The sequence below is a fragment of the Coturnix japonica genome, chromosome 4 (genome assembly GCF_054131305.1).
Source record: "Coturnix japonica strain WE chromosome 4, WE-NBRP24, whole genome shotgun sequence".
In the NCBI taxonomy this organism is placed as follows: Eukaryota; Metazoa; Chordata; class Aves; order Galliformes; family Phasianidae; genus Coturnix; species Coturnix japonica.
Genome location: NC_140666.1, coordinates 10,483,104 through 10,502,229, shown reverse-complemented (window position 1 = coordinate 10,502,229; position 19,126 = coordinate 10,483,104). Strand labels below are relative to the sequence as shown.

The 19,126-nt window shown below is 43.6% G+C and overlaps 1 protein-coding gene across 7 annotated transcripts; it reads left to right on the top strand.

The window, feature by feature from the left end:
* Positions 1-1,279: 1,279 nt before the first annotated feature.
* On the top strand, positions 1,280-17,055 carry CENPI (centromere protein I). 7 transcript variants are annotated; one of them, XM_015860234.2, is made up of 21 exons: positions 1,280-1,344; positions 2,083-2,409; positions 3,026-3,163; positions 4,162-4,280; positions 4,773-4,880; positions 5,455-5,503; positions 5,804-5,850; positions 6,580-6,669; positions 8,579-8,707; positions 8,948-9,112; positions 9,381-9,501; positions 9,707-9,798; positions 10,111-10,228; positions 10,326-10,390; positions 10,835-10,932; positions 11,298-11,433; positions 12,063-12,187; positions 13,276-13,324; positions 13,830-14,063; positions 15,446-15,487; positions 16,130-17,055. In XM_015860234.2, exons 2-21 carry the CDS (start codon positions 2,211-2,213, stop codon positions 16,259-16,261), a joined length of 2,256 nt encoding a protein of 751 aa, XP_015715720.1. In that variant the 5' UTR covers positions 1,280-1,344; positions 2,083-2,210; the 3' UTR covers positions 16,262-17,055. The 7 variants fall into 7 exon arrangements, 4 of the variants coding, with proteins under 4 accessions (XP_015715720.1, XP_015715723.1, XP_085402143.1 ...); XM_015860237.2 differs by having other exon boundaries at positions 1,280-1,448; XM_085546017.1 differs by having other exon boundaries at positions 1,280-1,518.
* The last annotated feature ends 2,071 nt before the right edge of the window (positions 17,056-19,126 follow it).

Genomic DNA, 19,126 nt, shown 5'->3' with positions numbered 1-19,126 from the left:
GACCCCCATCAGTGTCCTCCATTACTGTCCTCCATCACTGCCCTCCATCACTGACCCCCATCACTGCCCTCCATCACTGACCCCCATCACTAACCTCCATCACTAACCTCCATCACTGCCCTCCATCACTGACCATCACTGCCCTCCATCACTGATCTCCATCACAGCCCTCCATCACAACCCTCCATCACAACCCTCCATCACAACCCTCCATCACAACCCTCCATCACAACCCTCCATCACAACCCTCCATCACAGCCCTCCATCACTGCCCTCCATCACTGCCCTCCATCACTGCCCTCCATCACTGCCCTCCATCACTGCCCTCCATCACAGCCCTCCATCACTGCCCTCCATCACTGCCCTCCATCACAGCCCTCCATCACTGCCCTCCATCACTGATCTCCATCACAGCCCTCCATCACTGCCCTCCATCACTGATCTCCATCACAGCCCTCCATCACTGCCCTCCATCACTGCCCTCCATCACAGCCCTCCATCACTGATCTCCATCACAGCCCTCCATCACTGCCCTCCATCACTGCCCTCCATCACAGCCCTCCATCACTGCCCTCCATCACTGCCCTCCATCACAGCCCTCCATCACTGATCTCCATCACAGCCCTCCATCACAGCCCTCCATCACAGCCCTCCATCACTGCCCTCCATCACAGCCCTCCATCACAGCCCTCCATCACAACCCTCCATCACAACCCTCCATCACTGCCCTCCATCACTGCCCTCCATCACTGCCCTCCATCACTGCCCTCCATCACTGCCCTCCATCACTGCCCTCCATCACAGCCCTCCATCACTGATCTCCATCACAGCCCTCCATCACAACCCTCCACCACAACCCTCCATCACTGCCCTCCATCACTGACCCCCATTACTGCCCTCCATCACTGACCCCCATTACTGTCCTCCATCACAGCCCTCCATCACTGCCCTCCATCACTGACCATCACAACCCTCCATCACTGTCCTCCATCACTGCTCCCAGCACCAGCCTATATCTGGAGCCCCATCTTTGCTTGCTGGCGGTGATAAGTGGGCACGATCCCTTAGCTAACCCGTTATATTAACCCCGTGCTTTGTAACGATCAAGGCCCGCTGCATTTTTTAACCCTTTCTTTGCGTTTCCAAACGCGGACCGACCCCCACCCGGTCCCGTCTATTGAGCAGAGCGACTGCGCACGCTCAGAACGGCCTGCAGCACCATCACTGCTTTGCGCATGCGCGTACCAATTAAAAGACGCTCCGCACGCCGGGGCGCTGCGTAGTGAGCAGCGCGCATGCGCACGATGAGGCGCGGAAGTTTGAACTGCGGGCGGTTGGAATGAGGTAATGATGGCGGCGGGGCGGGCCCGGAGCAGCGCCGGGACCACGGCTAATGGGGGGAGGCTGAGAGTGCTGTGGGAGCTCGGGGAGAGCCTCCTGGGGACCGGGTGTGTGTGCTCGGCTGGGGAGGGCCGCGGGTTCTCCTGACAGGAGGCCTCACTGCGTTAAAGCACCGCGGTGAGCTCTGTGGGCGCGGCCTGCCGCTGCGCTCCTCCTGAGGGGCGGACAGCTGTGGGCGAGAGCATCGAGGCTGTCCCGGTGCTTCGGGGGGATATGGGTGCGGGTGGGCACTAGGACGGGAGTAAACTCTTTGAAAGGGCCGATAATAGTAGGACTAGGGGAAATAGTTTTAAGTTGAAAGAGGGAAGATCTAGGTTGGATGTTAGGGGGAAGTTCTTCACTAGGAGAGTGGTAAGGTCCTGGAACAGGCTGCCCAGGGAGGTTGTGGATGCCCCATCCTTGGAGGTGTTCAAGGCCAGGTTGGACGGGGCCATGGGCAACCTGATCTAGTAAATGGCGAAGCTTTGTGGCCCTGCGAGGCAGGGGGATTAGAGCTTCATGATACTTGAGGTCCCTTCCAACCCAGGTCATTCTGTAATTCTTAAGCTTCTCAGTTCAAAACACCTTTGTGTGTGAATGACAGCTATAAATAATGTTTTACTGTGAGAACTGCTGTTAACCTCATGCAGGGTCCCTGTAAAATCAGTTTGTCAGGATAACGCTTGTTTTCTTCTCTTGCAGGAAACTTGCTCTCTGTTGCTCTTCAACACTTGGAGGTTGATCTGTTTTCTTCCCCATTTGCAATGAAGGATCAGAACCCACGTGACAAACGAGTGGAATTCTCCTGTCTCAACTGAAAGTCTGAGAAGATGCAACGAGGACGGAGTTCTAAGCACTCCAAGCGATCTCTGCAAGCTCAACACAGCCAACAGACTGATCTCTCTGCGTGGCGAAAAGGAGGGACAGTTGATACTGAGGAAAGTGCCCAGAATCGTCAATCTCGGAGTGATCAGAAAAATGACCATGAGCAAGAGTCCCTTGAGGAAGCTCTGAGCTACTTTGGGGAAAGTAAGAGCAGATTTAAGTGTAGCTACAGAGACTTGTAAAGATTGTTAATGTCTAATGTTCCCTATTCTAACACCTGAGCTTTATAGTAACTCATCTTCTTAGTGTATTTAAAGGTTTTTTCTTTTGCTTGTTATATGAAGCTTGTTTTTCTTGGAAAAGAGAAGGCTATGGGGAAGACCTCATTGTGACTTTCCAATACTTGGAGGGAGTGTATAAACAGGAGCTGTTTATGAGGGTGGGCAGTGATAGGACAAAGGGGAATGGTTTTAAACTGAGACAGGGGAGGTTTAGGTTGGATATTAGGAGGAAGTTTTTCACCCAGAGGGTGGTGATGCACTGGAACAGGTTGCCCAAGGAGGCTGTGGATGCCCCATCCCTGCAGGCATTCAAGGCCAGGGTGGATGTGGCTCTGGGCAGCCTGGGCTGCTGGATGGTGACCCTGCACACAGCAGGGGGTTAGAACCAGATGATCATTGTGGTTCTTTTCAATGCAGGCCACTCTAAGATACTGTGGAGAGCCCAGCAAGAAGGACTACATATAGGAGCAGTTCAGAGAAGTTTAAAACACTTCAGTTTAATTTCAGAAGCTGATCATTGTTTGTCTTTCGTATTCTAGTTCAAGATCGAGTTTCACTGAAAAAGAGTGAAGTTTTGAAGAAACATTTGTCTACTATAGAAAGCATTGCCCTGAAAAGAGGTTTACCCCCTGAAGGATTTGAAGTACTGCTAGATGTGGCACTCAGTGGCAAACTTGGTAAAATGTTTATGTGCTGTTTGCATGTCTTCAGTGTGTGTCTCCTTCCCCTCTAACTGAACCTGCTTGAGGTGGTATATTTATAATGGCTATAGGGTTTGGCATAAAAATGATCTTCGTTGCATGCTCCAGTGTGAATTCTGAGTCAGGATGCCATATGGTATGGAATATCCCTTTAGCCAGTTTGGGTCACCTGTCCTGATTCTGTCCCCACTCTGTTTCTTGTTGCACTGCCAGCCTTGCTGATTTGAGGAAGTGAAACATCTTTGGCTTTGCATAAGCACTGCTCAGCAGCAACTAAAGCATCAGTGTGTTATCATCATAGTTTTTCCCCCCCCAAATCCTGAACATGGCACTGTACCAGCCACCACAACGAAAAATAACTTTATCTCAAGCAAAACCAGGACACTTGCATAACCGTGTTAATGAAACTCACTAAAATTAGAGTGTAGTACTACCAATCAATTCCCTGTCAGTGCAGTCTTTGTGTTGCACTCTTAGAAGCAGTGGCCACCACTTGTATTTCCAGATTAATGTAATGTTAAATGAGAAGGATGACCTTTCCCTTTCTCACATCCAAGAGGAGCGTGCAGGGTTCTTTCCTCATTATGCAAGTAATTTTGTTCTTGTATTGATTCACGTTGCTTGGCTTATCTCTAAGGCAGTAATTTGCTGATGTTTGGCTGGCACTCATATACTCTTTTGGTGAAGGAATTGGTCATTAATATTGCCAGAAATGTTGTGCTACTTTTCTTTGTCTTGCAAGGAGTCTAGAGGCTGTTTTAGTACTAAAATACTAGATATGCAGTTTTCTTTCTTTAATCTGGATATTTGGTTTTCTTCTGGGAGATACAAATAGTCCCTAATGGATTCTTGTGCGCTGTTACTGTAAGCAAAGAAGCTTTGAGTAATTTGGGTGATCTTAACCTAACCTGTAAAACCATATTGAAGAACCTGGTATGTGAGCAGTATTTGTTCTTCATTGGTTTCTTTTGCAGCTGATACAGTGAATATTCGTTTACTGAAGAGCCTAATCCCAACCTCAGTGATACCAGAAAGTTCTGTTGTTTCCTCTGTATCTATGTTCTGTGTCAGCAAATGCTCGAGCAATGTCCAGGTAAGTTCATAAATGTTTGCTATAGTTAATGTTTCTGCACAGGATTGATGAGGAAAGGTCATGTGCAGGATTTCTGCTTCCTGTGGTTTTAATGTACAAAGTTATTGCATAAACTGCTGATGGAGAGACCTGTACCTGAAGTGTCAGTGAGATGCTTTGGAGTTAAGTGGAAACTTGCAGAGTTTCTACTTGCTTTGTATCTGGTGTGGAAACCTTTAAGAACAGTCATTCTGGCCTTCATGTAGGTGGCTGAAGGTTTGCCTCATCTTTAGGGGCTAGCACATAATCATCACTGATGATTCTTCTGTTGGAGTATGGCAGTAGATGTTCTGTCTGGCTTTCTTCCACAACTGAATTAGTGCTGGTTGTTTATCTGTGTAGCTGTCTGGTTGTCTTTGAATGTCCTGTAATGACTGCTTCTCTTAAGCTGGTTGGTGCCTTGTCTGTCCTGGTTTTGCCTGTTAATGTAAGACAGCTGTTTTCTGTCTGCAGCTGCTTTTTCTGAGATGGCTGATCACGATGTTTGACTTCATTGATCAGAAGGAACAAGTTCATGCCCTCTATGGCGTCTTCTTTTTCATCCTGAATGATGAGAAGTTGGTAAGGAGAACTGAAAAACATATGAAATTGAACAAAATAAGTCTAATTTAGTAGTTTGCATATTGGCGATAGAATTAGATGGGGAATAGCTGCAAACTAGAGACTTTTTTTGGTGGAACTTTATTTTCCTCTTCTCCTTTTGGATTTGATGGTTGCTGGGTACTTCAGAATCAGAAACAGGGAAACACTGAGTTGTTTGCTTGAATAATGTGGTCTGGTTGTTATTTAAGGGTAACTTTTGCTTTGGAAACTTTCACTGCTGATCTGAGATACGCAAATCCCGTTCTCAAAACCAGGACCAGGGGTCCCTGAGTAGTCTCTTTACTATGAAAACTGCATATATTGTTCATATGTTATGTCACATATGGAAGTTTTTTGTAGATGTGGAAATGTGCTGCTTCCCATGGGAAGTAAGGTAACCTGCCCCTCACTGGGGATGCAGTGATGACTTGAGGCATCAGATGGAATGAAGCAGTACTAGCTTGTGAAGTCTGTATGGAAGTCTCCCCTTCAGTGTGTCCTGATTTGTGGTTTGCATCAGCAAGACAGATTCATTGCTGCCTTTTCTTTGCAGTGTCCCTACATCTGCCATATACTCTGCCTGCTGACCAGGAAAGAAAATGGTGAGAGTCCTCATTTGTATGAGTTGAAATACCGTTTTGTTTCTTATTCTGTGTACTGGTGCTGCCACATCTTCCAGTGGAGGTAATACAGTGACCAGGCAACGTGGTCCAGGAGGCCTAAGCTATAATTCTATCTGACTGATATCATACTTGATGAAGCAGAAACCTGTCTATTAGCCCAGAAATAATACTGGCTGTTCCTGCTTGCTTTGCTATACCGATAGAAGTTGCATCTCATTTTCACTTAAATGCTGAATGAAAGTGTTTTTTAGTTTCTAATGTTCTCCATTGTTTTTCCAGTCAAGCCTTTTCGGGTCAGGCGACTCCTTGATCTCCAGTCAAAAACGGCAAGTTAATTTCAAATCTTGTAGGGGCTGAAACTTAATGGTGCAGCTTCTGAGTGTCCTTACAGAACAGAGAAGAGGCGAACAGCTTAAGATGGGATTAAGCTTGGAACAGTAGGCTGTAATCTTTCTAGCATCTGAGCTTCTCTGCCTTGCATGTGCATCCTGAATTCTTGTATTGTGTTTTTTACTGTTGTTGTGAGCACATGCAATGACGTGTACAAAACTGTATGTTTTATAGAGATGTGGTAAAATCTCTGATGTGAAGAGCAACTTGTTTTCACTTATCTGTTACCTTATTTAATTTCCTGTTCCAGGCTTTATTAAAAATTTCTGGGAAATATAAGATTGTACAGTACCTGCTGCCTTTTTGTAAGAAACTAAAATGGCTGTAGAGGTAACTACATCTGCTAGAGAAGTATAAGTGGAGCTATGTAGCTTCAGTAACACTTGGAGCATTTAATCTGCAGAGAACTGTATTTTTGAATAGCTTTTATTTGTTAAATTTCTTATTAGAGCTATGACAGTAGCAAGTCCTTTCTCGTTATCCCTCCCTACAGTATTTCATAGACTGTTTTTACTCTATTCATTGTATACCTCTAGTTACTTACCGATATGTATGTATAGAAGGTTTCAGTAATGAGAGTTTTTCTGCTTTGTAAATACAATATTTGATATTTATATTAAAAATATATCACATCTTTTTTTTTCCTTTTTTTTTTTTTTTGACAGGGTATGCTGCCTCATCTACAGGCCCTGCTATCGCTTTATAAGCTTTTCTGTCCTGAGCTGGTATCCATAACCCTTCCTCAGAAGATGAAGGTGAGGAGTCAGATTTAATCCATTTGGAACCAGTACTTAGGACAGTATTTGTGATGAGCTTTCTGCTTGTGCTATATCATATATGATAATGTATACATGGATACTAATACATATATTACTTCTCATAAAGGGTGGTCAGACACTGGAATGGACTTCCCAGGGAGGTGGTGGAGTCACCGACCCTGGGGGTGTTCAAGGAAAGACTGGATGTTGTGTTGAGGGACATGGTTTAGTGGAAGCTATTGGTAATAGGTTAACAGTTGGACTGGATGATCTTTTAGGTCTTTTCCAGCCTTGGTGATTCTATGATTCTGTGTTTTAGTGGTGAAGGTAGATTCTATTTCCTAGGTGTCCCTGTGATATTTTGGGACTTGATTGGACTTAAATGCAAATGGAATGACAAAAATAAGTTTTGTGCAGAGATGTTGTGCTTGTGTCAGATGTTGGGCTTCATTCATTCATCCAATTTCATTTTAGCTGCGATACCTGATTTGAGAGCTCAATTACTCATTGAGTTGTTCGGTTTGACTGAGTTCATGAAGCCTTCCTTATAACTTGCACATGCGTTCCTTTGTCATAGCTTTATTTTAGTGTGTACTTGATTTACCCTATGAACAGATGATTGATCTTAAGAGCTATAGGTATTGGAATTCCCTTGAGAAAAAGCAGGCATTTCAGAAGGAGCATGAAAGCATAGCTGTTGGAGTACAGCTGAAAGATAATGAAAGCAAGGAATGATGAAAGTTACTTGCTGTCAAATCCTAGCCTCTTGGTCTGTTAGGCAGAGATGAGTGTATATACATCTCTGTGATGTCTACTGGAATAGAATCTGGTCTTTCTGATACTCTGTCTTAGTTTGGCTTCTTGCATATGTCTCGCTCCAATTTAGAGTGAGGCATAGGCTCTTTTGATAATGTTATGCCCGGCGTGAGATTAAGAAGAACATTCAAATGTTGATCCGACCAGTTTATTGGAAATAATAGACAATTGAGGGGATGGGGAAGGGAGAGCGACGAATGCCAAAATTAGGGTGATAGGGAAGGGAAAGTAGGCGATAGAAAAAGGTAGAAAAGAGCAAGAATTACGTTAAAGCGGGGAATAGTCACCTCCTGGATGCAGCAGCGTCCCGTAGCACGTTGTTAACGTTGGTCCGGGGCAAAATAAACGTAGGGGAGAGCAGCAGCGAAGTAGCAGGCCACAGATCGATAAAACACAGAGAAGATGGTCAGAGTAGCGAGGTCTCAGGAAGTGGAGTCTCGGGCAGCGAGGTCCCTCGGAGCAGAGTCTCGAATAGCAATCCCAGAAGAGATAATAGGCAGCAGTAGGACAACGGTGGAGGAATCTGAGGTCAGATACCTAGATACCCTCAAAGGTTCTTCAGCATGCAGGCATCTTCTTCAGCATGCAGGCACTCGCGTAGAGAGGCATCTGATGACAGAAAACCTCCTTGTTTCCGTAGTGAGGCATCAGGTGTCAGAAAAACCTCAATTCGGGGTTTGTCCGTGCCCTTTTTATCCTTCTTTCCAGCCTTCGAGACATTTCGGGACGGCTCGGGTCAGAGTCCTGTGATTTCCTCAGAGATGTCAATCTTCCTTGAGATGGGTCAACAGGAAAGACCACTTGAGGGCCATTAGTCCTCAGAGATGTCAATCTTCCTTGAGATGGGCCAACACAAAAAGACCACTTAAGGGCCATTAATCAGTATCTTATCTTCCTTTCGTAGCTCCCGGACTTGTCCATCTCCTAAACAAAGGGATTTCTCGAACCTTGGTTCCTGTGTGTCTGAGACAAAGGGAGTCCTGGAACCTTGGCCAGGACTTGCCTGAACTTGTCCATTTCAGCAAACTTTGAGACAGTAATGTAAAAAGCATGGCTTCTTACAGCATATGTGTCTGATTTTTGTTTTCAGACTTACTTCAAGAATGCAGACAGCCCTTGGAAAGCAGCAGTGACTGCTGTAAGGCAGAGAAACCAGGCCAATTCTACTGTACCCCAACCACTGGTTCTAGGCACAGCTCAACCTTGCTCACGGAAAAGAGTAGGTTTTGCTCCTCAGGAAGCTGCCAAACAGCTGTTTTCACAATGAGTAATGGCAAACTGTGGGAGCTGGGTTATATTTCAGAGCTCTGAAGGGTGGGATAGCCAAATGGAAATGCAGTGTGCCCACTGTAATGGAAGTCTGGGTGCTTTCTTTTTTCTTTGCATAAGAGGATCTTTGTGAACAGTGGGCACAAGTGCTCAGCTGAGTCACTGCTGTTTGTTTGTTTCTTTTCTGCAGAAATGGAATTCCCAGTTGACTGTACCTGCAACCAGTGCCAACGCACAGAATGTAGCAGTGGGTAGGAAAATGAGACATGCTGATTCATATAGTGCTAATGAATCTTTTCCAGTGGAGCAGCTGCGGACCTTTCCCCAACTCCTACAAAACATCCACTGCCTGGAGGTGAGTGGCAGGAAGGTCTCAGCAAGCTCTGTGCATGCTTTGGAGAGATCCAAAGATTTTTGTCCATACCCTTATAGATATCTAGTGTGTGGGCATCCTAATATAGGAAGAGCACCTGAGGCTGGTGGGCAGGAGGTCTGGAGGATGACCTTTTTGCAAATGAAGGATTGGGCAGGTCTGATAGCATGAGAGTCTGTGGCCATTTGCAAATATAAACACAGAATAACTAGTTTGGTTTTGTTTATTTATGTTGCCACTGTTCTTGCAGTTTCCTTCCCAGATGGGCTCAGTGCTAACAAACCCGTTATTGCTTCACTACATGAACTGCAGCAAAGATGAATCTGCTTCTCTGAGGCTCTACTATTGGATGGGACAGATTCTTCAGGAAGGTAGGAACTCAGCATAACCTTGCACTGTGGTGTAGTTAAGGATGTCTCTAGCTTTTCAGCATTTGATAACAGTGCTTTGCCATTTGGATTTATAGTACTACTTGTCTAGTACTAGAACAAACACTGCATAAGTGTTGAATTTTATTTCAGGTTTTGCTTATTCTTGCTGTGCTCTAGTTCAAATGCATTACTCTCTCCTCTTCAGAGTGCACCTGGTGTGTAGTTGATAATAGCCAATATGAAGAAGAATTCAGAGGCTTCCTGGAGACTGCTTACAGGGCAGAGTGTTTCTTGCAGGTAAGTTCCTGCTATGTGGAAACCAAGGGTTTCATGAAGTTGTTTCTTAAAGTATATTTGAGACACATATGCTTCCTGTAGTTTAACTGAGAAATGGCATTGTCTGAAGTCTCACAAGGTCTTTAAAAATACATTTTCCCATAGAGAGCCAATTTTCTGGGGATAACTGTGGTTTCTGCAGGAATGGTAATTTGAGTGTCCCGGAGAATTGCACGAAGCAGGTGCAAACCTCTTCCTTCTCCAGGAGATTTGATCATGGCAGAGTTCAGGCATAGGAGATGAATTCCTCAGTGCTCACTTTCCCCTTTCTAGGAGGGATTTCCTTCCTGTGAGGAGTTCCTGTACAGGAGTCTTCCTCTCTGGGATGGTGTATCCTGCCAATCAGAAGTCCTCCAACTTATGAGCTGGATCCCCCTCCGTACCTTCTCTGGTATGTATTGCGGATCTTTTGCATGAGGTTGGGCAGTGTCTGACCCCAGGGTAGCAATTTAAGCACAGGTAGCATGCTACTTTCTTTTTTATTCCAGAGATGAAGTCACAACTCTGCAGTCCCCTGGCACAGCTCTTCTTCACATCATCCCTTTACTTTAAGGTAATCTGAGTGAGTGGCCATTTACTTCTAGTTGGTACCGCATCTGTGTTTGTATAAGGTGTAACTGTCTGAAGTACAGTACAGAGAGAAGTCTGTGCCCAAGGGTAAAATGTTCTGATGATGAAACTTCTCTGGGAACTCAAGTGCTTTTTAAGGTATCTTATTTTTTGAGCTAAGTTGAGGCACTGGATTTTAGAAAGAGCAACTGACTTTCATACAATCAGACAGCTGTTTTTTATTGCAGTTCTAACAGAATTAAAAACTCTCATTCTCCAGCAAAAACTATATAATATATACACTCAGTTTAAAGGGAGACCACAGATACTCACTTCTCTTTGAGAAACTCTTGATACATTTCCTTGTATGCTTTAATTCTCAGCGTGTCCTGTTCAGTGTTTTTCACTCATGTAAGTTTTCAACAACTTGTCTTTTTAAATCCTACAGTGCAGCGTTCTGGAGAGTCTGAAAGAGCTGTTACAGAACTGGTTAAACTGGCATTTGGTTCATCTGGATTCAGAGTCTGATTCTCAATTCGGTTCTTTGTAAGCTTGTCTGAAACATATCTACATATGCCTGTTACCTAATTACTTGGTAATACTGTAATGTTTCTGTTATACTGCAAGCTACCTCTTAGGTCCTGACTTTTATTTCTGATTTAAAAATATTTTTATTGGTACTGAAAGTTGGTATGTCCAGATCTCAAGATCCTTAAAACACTGGCAGCTTGGGTCATCTTTTAATTATGTGGGTAACAGTCTATTACTGGCTGTACTTTATAAAAAAGCATAATACCAAATACTTGGGGGTGGCAGGACAGACGAATGACTTAGCTTCTTTTTCTGTATGTTTCTACCTGTTGTGGAGGGGTGCGTGTGTGTGTAGTAATATTCCCTGTGTACTGCTGCAGGAATACCACCCTTTCTGGACTGGTGAATGGAGTGGCTGAACTGATCCACTTTGTGGGACGAATTTCTACTGCTGCGTTGCACTTGGAGAAGAGTCATACCTTCTTGCTGTGCTTCATCCTGGATTTCTATGAGACCGTATGTGTTCCATTTGCTGTGTCTTTCCAAATTCCATTTCCCTGAGGCTGTCTGCATTTTTTTCCTAGCTGAAAAAATGTTACCTTCCCAAATGTGGTTGGATAAGCTTTGATTAATTGCTGGGATATTCTTTAAATGTTCTATTATAGTTTTTCCCCCAGCACTGAATAGTATTCAATCTACTCTCTAGCTTCCCTCCATTTCTCTATAGATGTGTTTACTGCTGGGTGAACTCAGCCATGCTGTTGTTGCTTCTACAGCTTGGATAACATTGCAAAGAGTTAAGGACATGATGACAGGGCTGGGAACTTATAACTATAATGCTCATTAAACATGCAAAGCAAATGGGCTGTGTTTTGGAGGGGTCTAAGTGAGTGTTACCCAACAAGCAACCAAACACCAGCATTCTGGGATGCTTAAATGGTTGGAACAGACTGAGATGTGAGCTGAGAGTAGATAAATGCCTTGTACCTGAGGAAAACAAATAGAAGGTTGGAGTGAGACAATTCCTCCTTGATCAAATTGATGGAGCTGGCTAGAATGCAGCATTGTGCTCTCTTTTGCTCCTAGATGTTTGGGGGTTTGTTAATGGCAGTAATAATCTGCCTAGATCTGCTTTTTTCCTGCAGGTGTGTGACATATATCTGAAGTACAAGCTGCCGTTGCTAATATTGCCTCCTGCTGGAGTTTTCTACCCAGCATTGCTCAGCATGGATTCTGTCAACTTAAATCAGCTCTGCTACATCATGTACAGGTATTATGAATGGTGTGGGCTGTAGGGATTTCTCTTGTTGGTCTTTTTTGAGTTTTTGAAAATGAAATTATTTGGGTCTATAAATCTGAAATGGGGATCTATACTTTTTCTCCTTATATAAAGCAAAGATGAAATGTTCTAGTTGTGTCCAGCTTTCATGGTAAAATATTTTAGAGCTGTAAGTTGCATTTTGTTCCCTGGTCTGTTATCCTAAATGGCAGCAGTATTACTTTTGTTATCACTAATGTGTGAAGGAAGGAGTTTGATATAGTTCTGAGGAGATTTATGTTGCCTAGCAACAAAGAGCTTGCAATCATTAGTGGTTAAGCATTAAACTTCTTAGTCCTGTGCTCTGACCATCAGATTTGAATATTTTCTTTGCAAATTCTGTGCTCTGCTGAGTAGGAAGCACTTTTGCCACCCTGAAAATGGGTGGGAAATTTAGAGTTGCCTTGTGCTTGCAAGCCTAACAGCAGCACTGCTTAGGTCTGCTGGATCCACCCCTACTGTTCTTGGCCCTGTTAATTCCAGTGGCTGCATCTGAGAAGAAGAGTAGCCAATTGCTGACAGCTGGCGTAGGGCTCTCCATGTGGCTTTTTTCTCTAAGGAGTCTGCAGGGTAATTAACATGACAGGATGCTCTCTGGGAAATGAGAGGAGCTAGTGCTTATTATATGGAACAACTGTCAAGTTGTGTTACTTCCAGTGACTTCCGTTTTTCTGCTTAGTGAATGAAAGTCTCTCATCTTAAAGAAACACTGCTTTTTTCTGCTTATTCCAAGACTAAGCTGATTCTTGTGTATAGCCTTTCTGAAAGTTTATCTCTGGTAAGCTCAGTTGTGTGTTACTCATCCAACACATGAACCTTATCAAATTTGTCCTTACTCCCTCAGGAAAAACTGATGCCAAGTGATTAAGTCTCTTTTGATTTTATTTTCCTGCCTCTCTTTTGAACAGAAGAAAATTTGTTGGTCTCTTGTATTAAGAAAACCTTCCTTCACTCTGTGTAAATGTTTAACCAGTGGTTTTTTTCCAGCAGTGACAGGTAAGAGTTAGTAAGTTTTACTGACGCCTGTTATTTTGTTTTAGGTATAGAACCAACTTGGTAGCCGCAAAAGAGAATGAGATAAGTAAAAAGGTATCTGCTCTGTTCTAGACTGGACCTTAGTATGGAACTGGGTTCAGCAGGGGGAAGGCATTTTGATAGTGCTCTTAAGGACTGCAGGGAACGTGTGGCTGTTCAAAGATGTTTGTTGTAGTATGATCTGGTAGGCAGCTGAGCACCACACACAGTGTTCATTCACTCATTCACTCACCCCCTCACTCCCCCCGCCCCCCAACTCCAATGCACCCCATAGTTTCACATGATGTTATATGGTGTCGAGTTTGGCTCACCTGTCCGGGCTCTATCCCATCCCAGCTCCCTCCTTGGTAGGGACAATACAAGAAGCTGAGATGTTCTTGGCTCCACACAGCATTGCTCAGCAGCAACTGAAACATCAGTGTTATTGACATAGTTTTCCTGAAGCCAAAACACAGCATCATGCCAGACACTAGAAGAAAATAGATTCTGTCCCAGCTGAAAGCAGGGCAATGCATTTGTGATTGTTTTTTTTTTTTGTTTTTTTTTTTTTGTCCCTTAGAAAATACAGCAATTCAAGATCAGTAGCCAGACATATCAAGAGTATAACCAGTACATAATAGCCATGGTGGGTTGTCTGTGGACATCCACTGCATTCCAGAAGGATAATCATCCTCAGGGCATTCGTATGGATGATGAATTGCTGAAGAAAACTGGAGTGAAGGAGTACAAAAACAGCTTCAATATTGTCTACCACCCAGCTCTGACGTGCTATGCTGTTGACTTCCTGAAGCAGGTAATGTTGTAGGTGAATACCTCAGCCTTTAGCAGCACCAAAGAGTGTAGTGATGTTTTCTCTAAAGAAGTCTCTCTGTTGGCTGAGTAAAAACAGCTCGATGTTGATTTGTACATTTTCAGGATACAACTAAAATGGATAAATAACAAAGAAATGTACTCATTCAGTAACCTACTTCACAGAATACAGTGCATGACTTAAACCTTAAACTCCCAAAGCTGCAGAAACACATAGTTAAGTTGTTTTTGGGTACACGCAGCAGAGCTTGTAGCTGTGTTTTCTGGCTTTTGCTTTGCCTTTTGAGAATGGTCTAAACAAATACATGTAGCTGCTTCCAAGTATGGAATGAAACATGGTGTACTCTAACATCCAATGTGAGTTCTATTAGCTGAATTCAAAATACCCTCATGTTCCTACTGTTAATGAACAGTGGAGGGAGCAGCTTGCCAGGTTGTTACTGTTTAAGAAGTGCGTGTTGCTCATACAAATCAGGCTTTGTAGGCTATCCATGAGGTGCACAAAGCTGCTGTTTTGTTGCAAGGATTGCTGGCAGACTGCAAGCAAGCTGCTGGAATGAAACCCAGCAAACCTTAGGTTAAATGTGAAGAATGCTGGTTAGGTACACTACAGATTTGCCTTGGCTTACATGCTTAGTGTCGTGAATCTGAGTACTTTGTTACTGTTGGCTTAAACCCAAGTTTTCCCTTTGCCTGATGAAAGGTTTCTGAGTTGATAGTTCTATCTTCTTTGGTCTTTCTCCTGCTATTGCAGAACTATTACATCTTTTTTTCCATCTAGGTCCCTTTTCCTTGTAGCTTTTGCGGCTTTTAAAAAACCCAACAACATAATGCTGAACTCTTCCACCCTTCTCACTGCATCACTGAGACAAGAATGTTTGACTGCAGGGCCTCTTTTCTTAAAGGCTTCAGTGCTGAGCACCAGAGGGCGCTGCTCTGCAGTACAATTTGAGAGCACAATACGTTCTCTTCCTGTCTTGTTTCATTGAGGGGAATTTATCTACAACTCATGGAAATCATAGAATCCCTGAGGTTAGAAAAGACCTCTAAGGTCATGCAGTCCAGTTGTTTTGGAGGGATGCCTTTTATGCTGTGCAGAAGGGGTTGCTGAAGGCACTGATGCATATCTCTATTGCAACCTTGTAATACTGCAGTATGTGTCTCCTCATCACCTTGCCACTTGTGGACTTGGCCAGGTTTAACATTGGAAGCTCATTCTGAAAGATAATTAAATATCCCTGTTTTTTTGCATACCTAGAATTCCTGATTTATGAGAGAAGCAAGCAGTGGCCTGGCCATGCTGGATGTTCTCTTGATATACATGCTTGACACCATTCTGACGCTGTTTTATTTTCCCTCCTTAAGGTCTGGCCAGATGATACCACTTTAAACTTCAGTCTAATTAAGGTAAGATGCCTGTTTTCACAGAAACAAGGACACTTTTGGCAGCTACTTAGTTAGAGGATGTGGGGGCGGTGGGGTGAGGGAGAAGAAGCTGATCAGCTTCAGAAATGCTGGTATTAATGCTGATATATAACTGGTATTCTTCTGGTTTGCTTAAAGCAGAATTTGTACTACCTATGAACAAACAGAATATTAAGTTTGAGATGAATGTGTAGCGTTGCTTTAGCTTAGGACAACTGAATAACTGTCATGGCAGTTAGTTTCCTTTCCAGTACCATGGTGTCCTTCAATCCTGATCTGGAAGAATCACACTGTTAGTGAGGGAAGACTTCAGTATCCTCATGAATTTGGTCTTTGACATCTTTGCTGTTGATCCAACAGATGTTGCTCTCTTAGAATTTATGAACATCCTGTGTATTAAATAAGACCACGGTTTGTTTGTTATGTTCAAGCTAAGAATGTGAAATATGTAAGTGAGAAGTCTAGGCGTCTGGGTACAGGGTGAGACCTCTGTATACCTGTTGAGTATTTATGGGCCGGGATAGTTGTTGTCAAGCTGACAGGTTGAATTTGCATATGTTCAGATTGGCTCAAGAAAGCCAAAGCATGACCTGCATATCTAACTGTTCTTTTCACCTTTTTCAGGGAAAGAAGTGGAACTGGTATCTGAGATATCTGTATGGGCAAGGTTTAGAAGGCCTGAAACTCTTCATTGAAAGCAGCGTCAATCGTGTTTCCAAGACCTCTCAAAGTAAACCAGAGGCTGAGGAAGTGTGACTCAAAGACTTGTTGGAGCCTTTCTGTCATCTGGAACAGGGAAACAGAACGTTAACGGACTGTGTCAGTAATTCTTCCTTCCTCAGAGGAAAGAAACAGAGCAATTATGCTTGCCTGCATTTTCGTGCTGGCATCTGTGTTAGGAAAGCAGAAATAGAGACGGAACGTTTAGGTGGTTTTAGTTCACCAGCACTGAACCCCCTTATTTCCTGTTGAACTTTTTTAGCTTGAGGCTGCTGAGCTGATGTGATATGTAACATCCCTGATTTTTTCCTTATTTTTCTTTGCTGGAGTATCTGGGGGGGGGGGGAAGAAAAACATTTTCCATCTCAAAGCTGTAGTGAGAAGTGCTGCCTTATAAATAAGATGTGCTGATGTGACCCTCCTCTTTCTTCCCTGGCAACTTATACAGTATCCTGAATGACTGATTTTTGTGCCAGACTGGAGGACTCCATGTTTCCTAGTTCACTGTTGTGCCACATACATGCTGACTCATAACAGGATGGCCAAATGGACCCTCTTGAACTTAACTTATGTTACGAGTCTTCCAGAAGAGTCTTTGTGATACCTTTGCTTATAATGTTCTTGTAATGCAGTTGAACTTTGTGTATCACTGGTTTGCTGGTGGCCTTCAACAGCTTAACAGCATTGCCACTGGCTTACTGTTTCCTATTGATAAGCTTTCCTTTTTGTGTTCTTAGTGCTATAATGTTGTATATTAAATGTGTACATATATAATGTATATTCTGTAAAACAAACAAACAAAAAAAAAAAAACACCCTAAACTTCAAAAATGCCATTTTGAAGGATTTATTTTAGAAAACAAAATGCATCTTCTCATATTCTGCTCTTCACACTAAGTAGAGGTCAGATGAAGCTGAACTGAGGTCTCCAATTATCTCACCACTAACGTGGTTGTAAATGCTTTGAAGGTGAGTGCCAGAGACTTACTTTCAACTGGGGAAGATGCCTGTGTCTGAAGGGTGTCTGGTGTATACAAATGCCTCTAAAGATGCTAGTAGCAAAGTGTTATGTAGATATTGATCCTTGGAATCAGTTTTTTCTTAACCTTTGTAGGTGTTTTATTCAGGAGTAGCAGAATTGGTTGTAGCACCACCAGTCCTCTTTATGCTCAGTCTTTGACCAAACTGTGTGTGGTTCTGTTATTCAGGTGCATGGGATGGACTTCTGCAGGTCCTTCTTTCACACCTGGACACTTTCTTTTTCTCTTCCAGATGTGACATTTTCTCTACTACCTCTCCACGTACATGGAAGAATTGCACGGAAGAATGCTTCTTTTAGGGAGGAAAGTGCTGCTTTCTCTTCTCCTGCTCTTTTACTGTCCAACATGGTAAATTTTGTAGACAACTTTCCATTACAAGCATATGTGGCCTGTGTGTTACACATCCAGATGTGGGCACCTCTGGTTCAAGTTAAGCTGAATTCCTTTTTGGAAGCCACGTTTGCTTTGTATTTATATTTATCAAGGATTTGTAGGGAGATGAGTGTTTGTACATCTCTACACATTGGGCAGTGTTACTCTTTCATAGAGTCACCTTGCTCTGAAGGAGTTAACAATTTCAACCTGTTTTCAGCTGGAATGAGGAAACTATTTCCTCTGTGTCCCTGCTTTCTATTCTCTTGCTGGCCTACTTCCCTCTGCTTACATTTTGCATTCCTAATGCCATGAATAAATCAGGACTCAAGGATTTAGAAGGTGGTACAGCTGTAGCCACTCAGAAAATTGAACCTCTGAGGCTTGCACTGCAGCTCCAACAACTGCCAGTATGTATGTTCTGAGCCCTTTAATAACATCTAACTGGTACCAAAAATATAGCTCACCTCTGTGCTGTTTTCCACTCATGTTTATGTGCTTGGTACCTCTACCTCACGCCTCCTCACTTTGCATCCTTTGCCTTTGAGTTGAAGCTCAAAGCCCTTTGGGCAGAGCAGTCGCTTCCTGATCACTGGTTGGTTTATCACCAATTTTTGCAGCTAGGAGAAGAAAATAAGGGAAACTGAGGACTGTGACCCTGCTGAGAGTTCAACCGTGCTAAAGGTTCTGCAGAGAGCTCCTCTCCCTGGCTGTGGTCCTAGATCCTCTGATAGCTTGTCATTAATAATGCACACTGACCTGCTTTCCTTTGTAGCTCCATAACTCCTGAAGGAAGTGTGTGAGAAGCTCTTAGTGGGCTCTTAAGGCAGAGGATGCTTCAGCCTGGGAGAACAATAGGTATGGGAAACAAGCTTGCTCTGAAGGATGACTATCTTGAAAGAACCATGTATTCAAATACCTACTTCTAGGAAAGGCATTCTTCATTATGGCTCTGATCTTTAGAATAACAGCTATGATTTGTTCTGATGTTAGAGTCTGATCTTTGCCAAAATGAGTATTTTGATGGAGGAGGTCATGAAGGTGGCATTAGGCTCTGGGCTCCTGAGCTCCTGAGCTCCTGAGCTAACTGTGATGGCTGGGGCAGACACTGAAGTACCCAGGCAGTATTGGTGGTTTCATTGCATTGCTGATTTGTGGTGCTGCCTTATTTCTCTTCTTGGTTTCATGCTCCAAATGAGGAAAAGATTCCCACAGCATGAGGGTTTTTAATGCCTTGATAAATCTGCTCTCCTTCCAGTCTCGCTACAAACACATCAGCTCAAGTGGTCCTTAAACAAAGCAGTGGGTACCTTCCACAGCCTCAGAATACCACTGACCCTGGCAGCCTTACGTACCTGTATGCTCAGGTGGGATGTGGTTCTGCTGCTGAATGAATCGACCCCCATCAACCCACAGTGGGTGCTGTAGGGAGTTGTGGCACAGAGTGGGCTGCTTAGTGCTGTGCAGGAGGTGGGGAGTTAAGGTGCTGT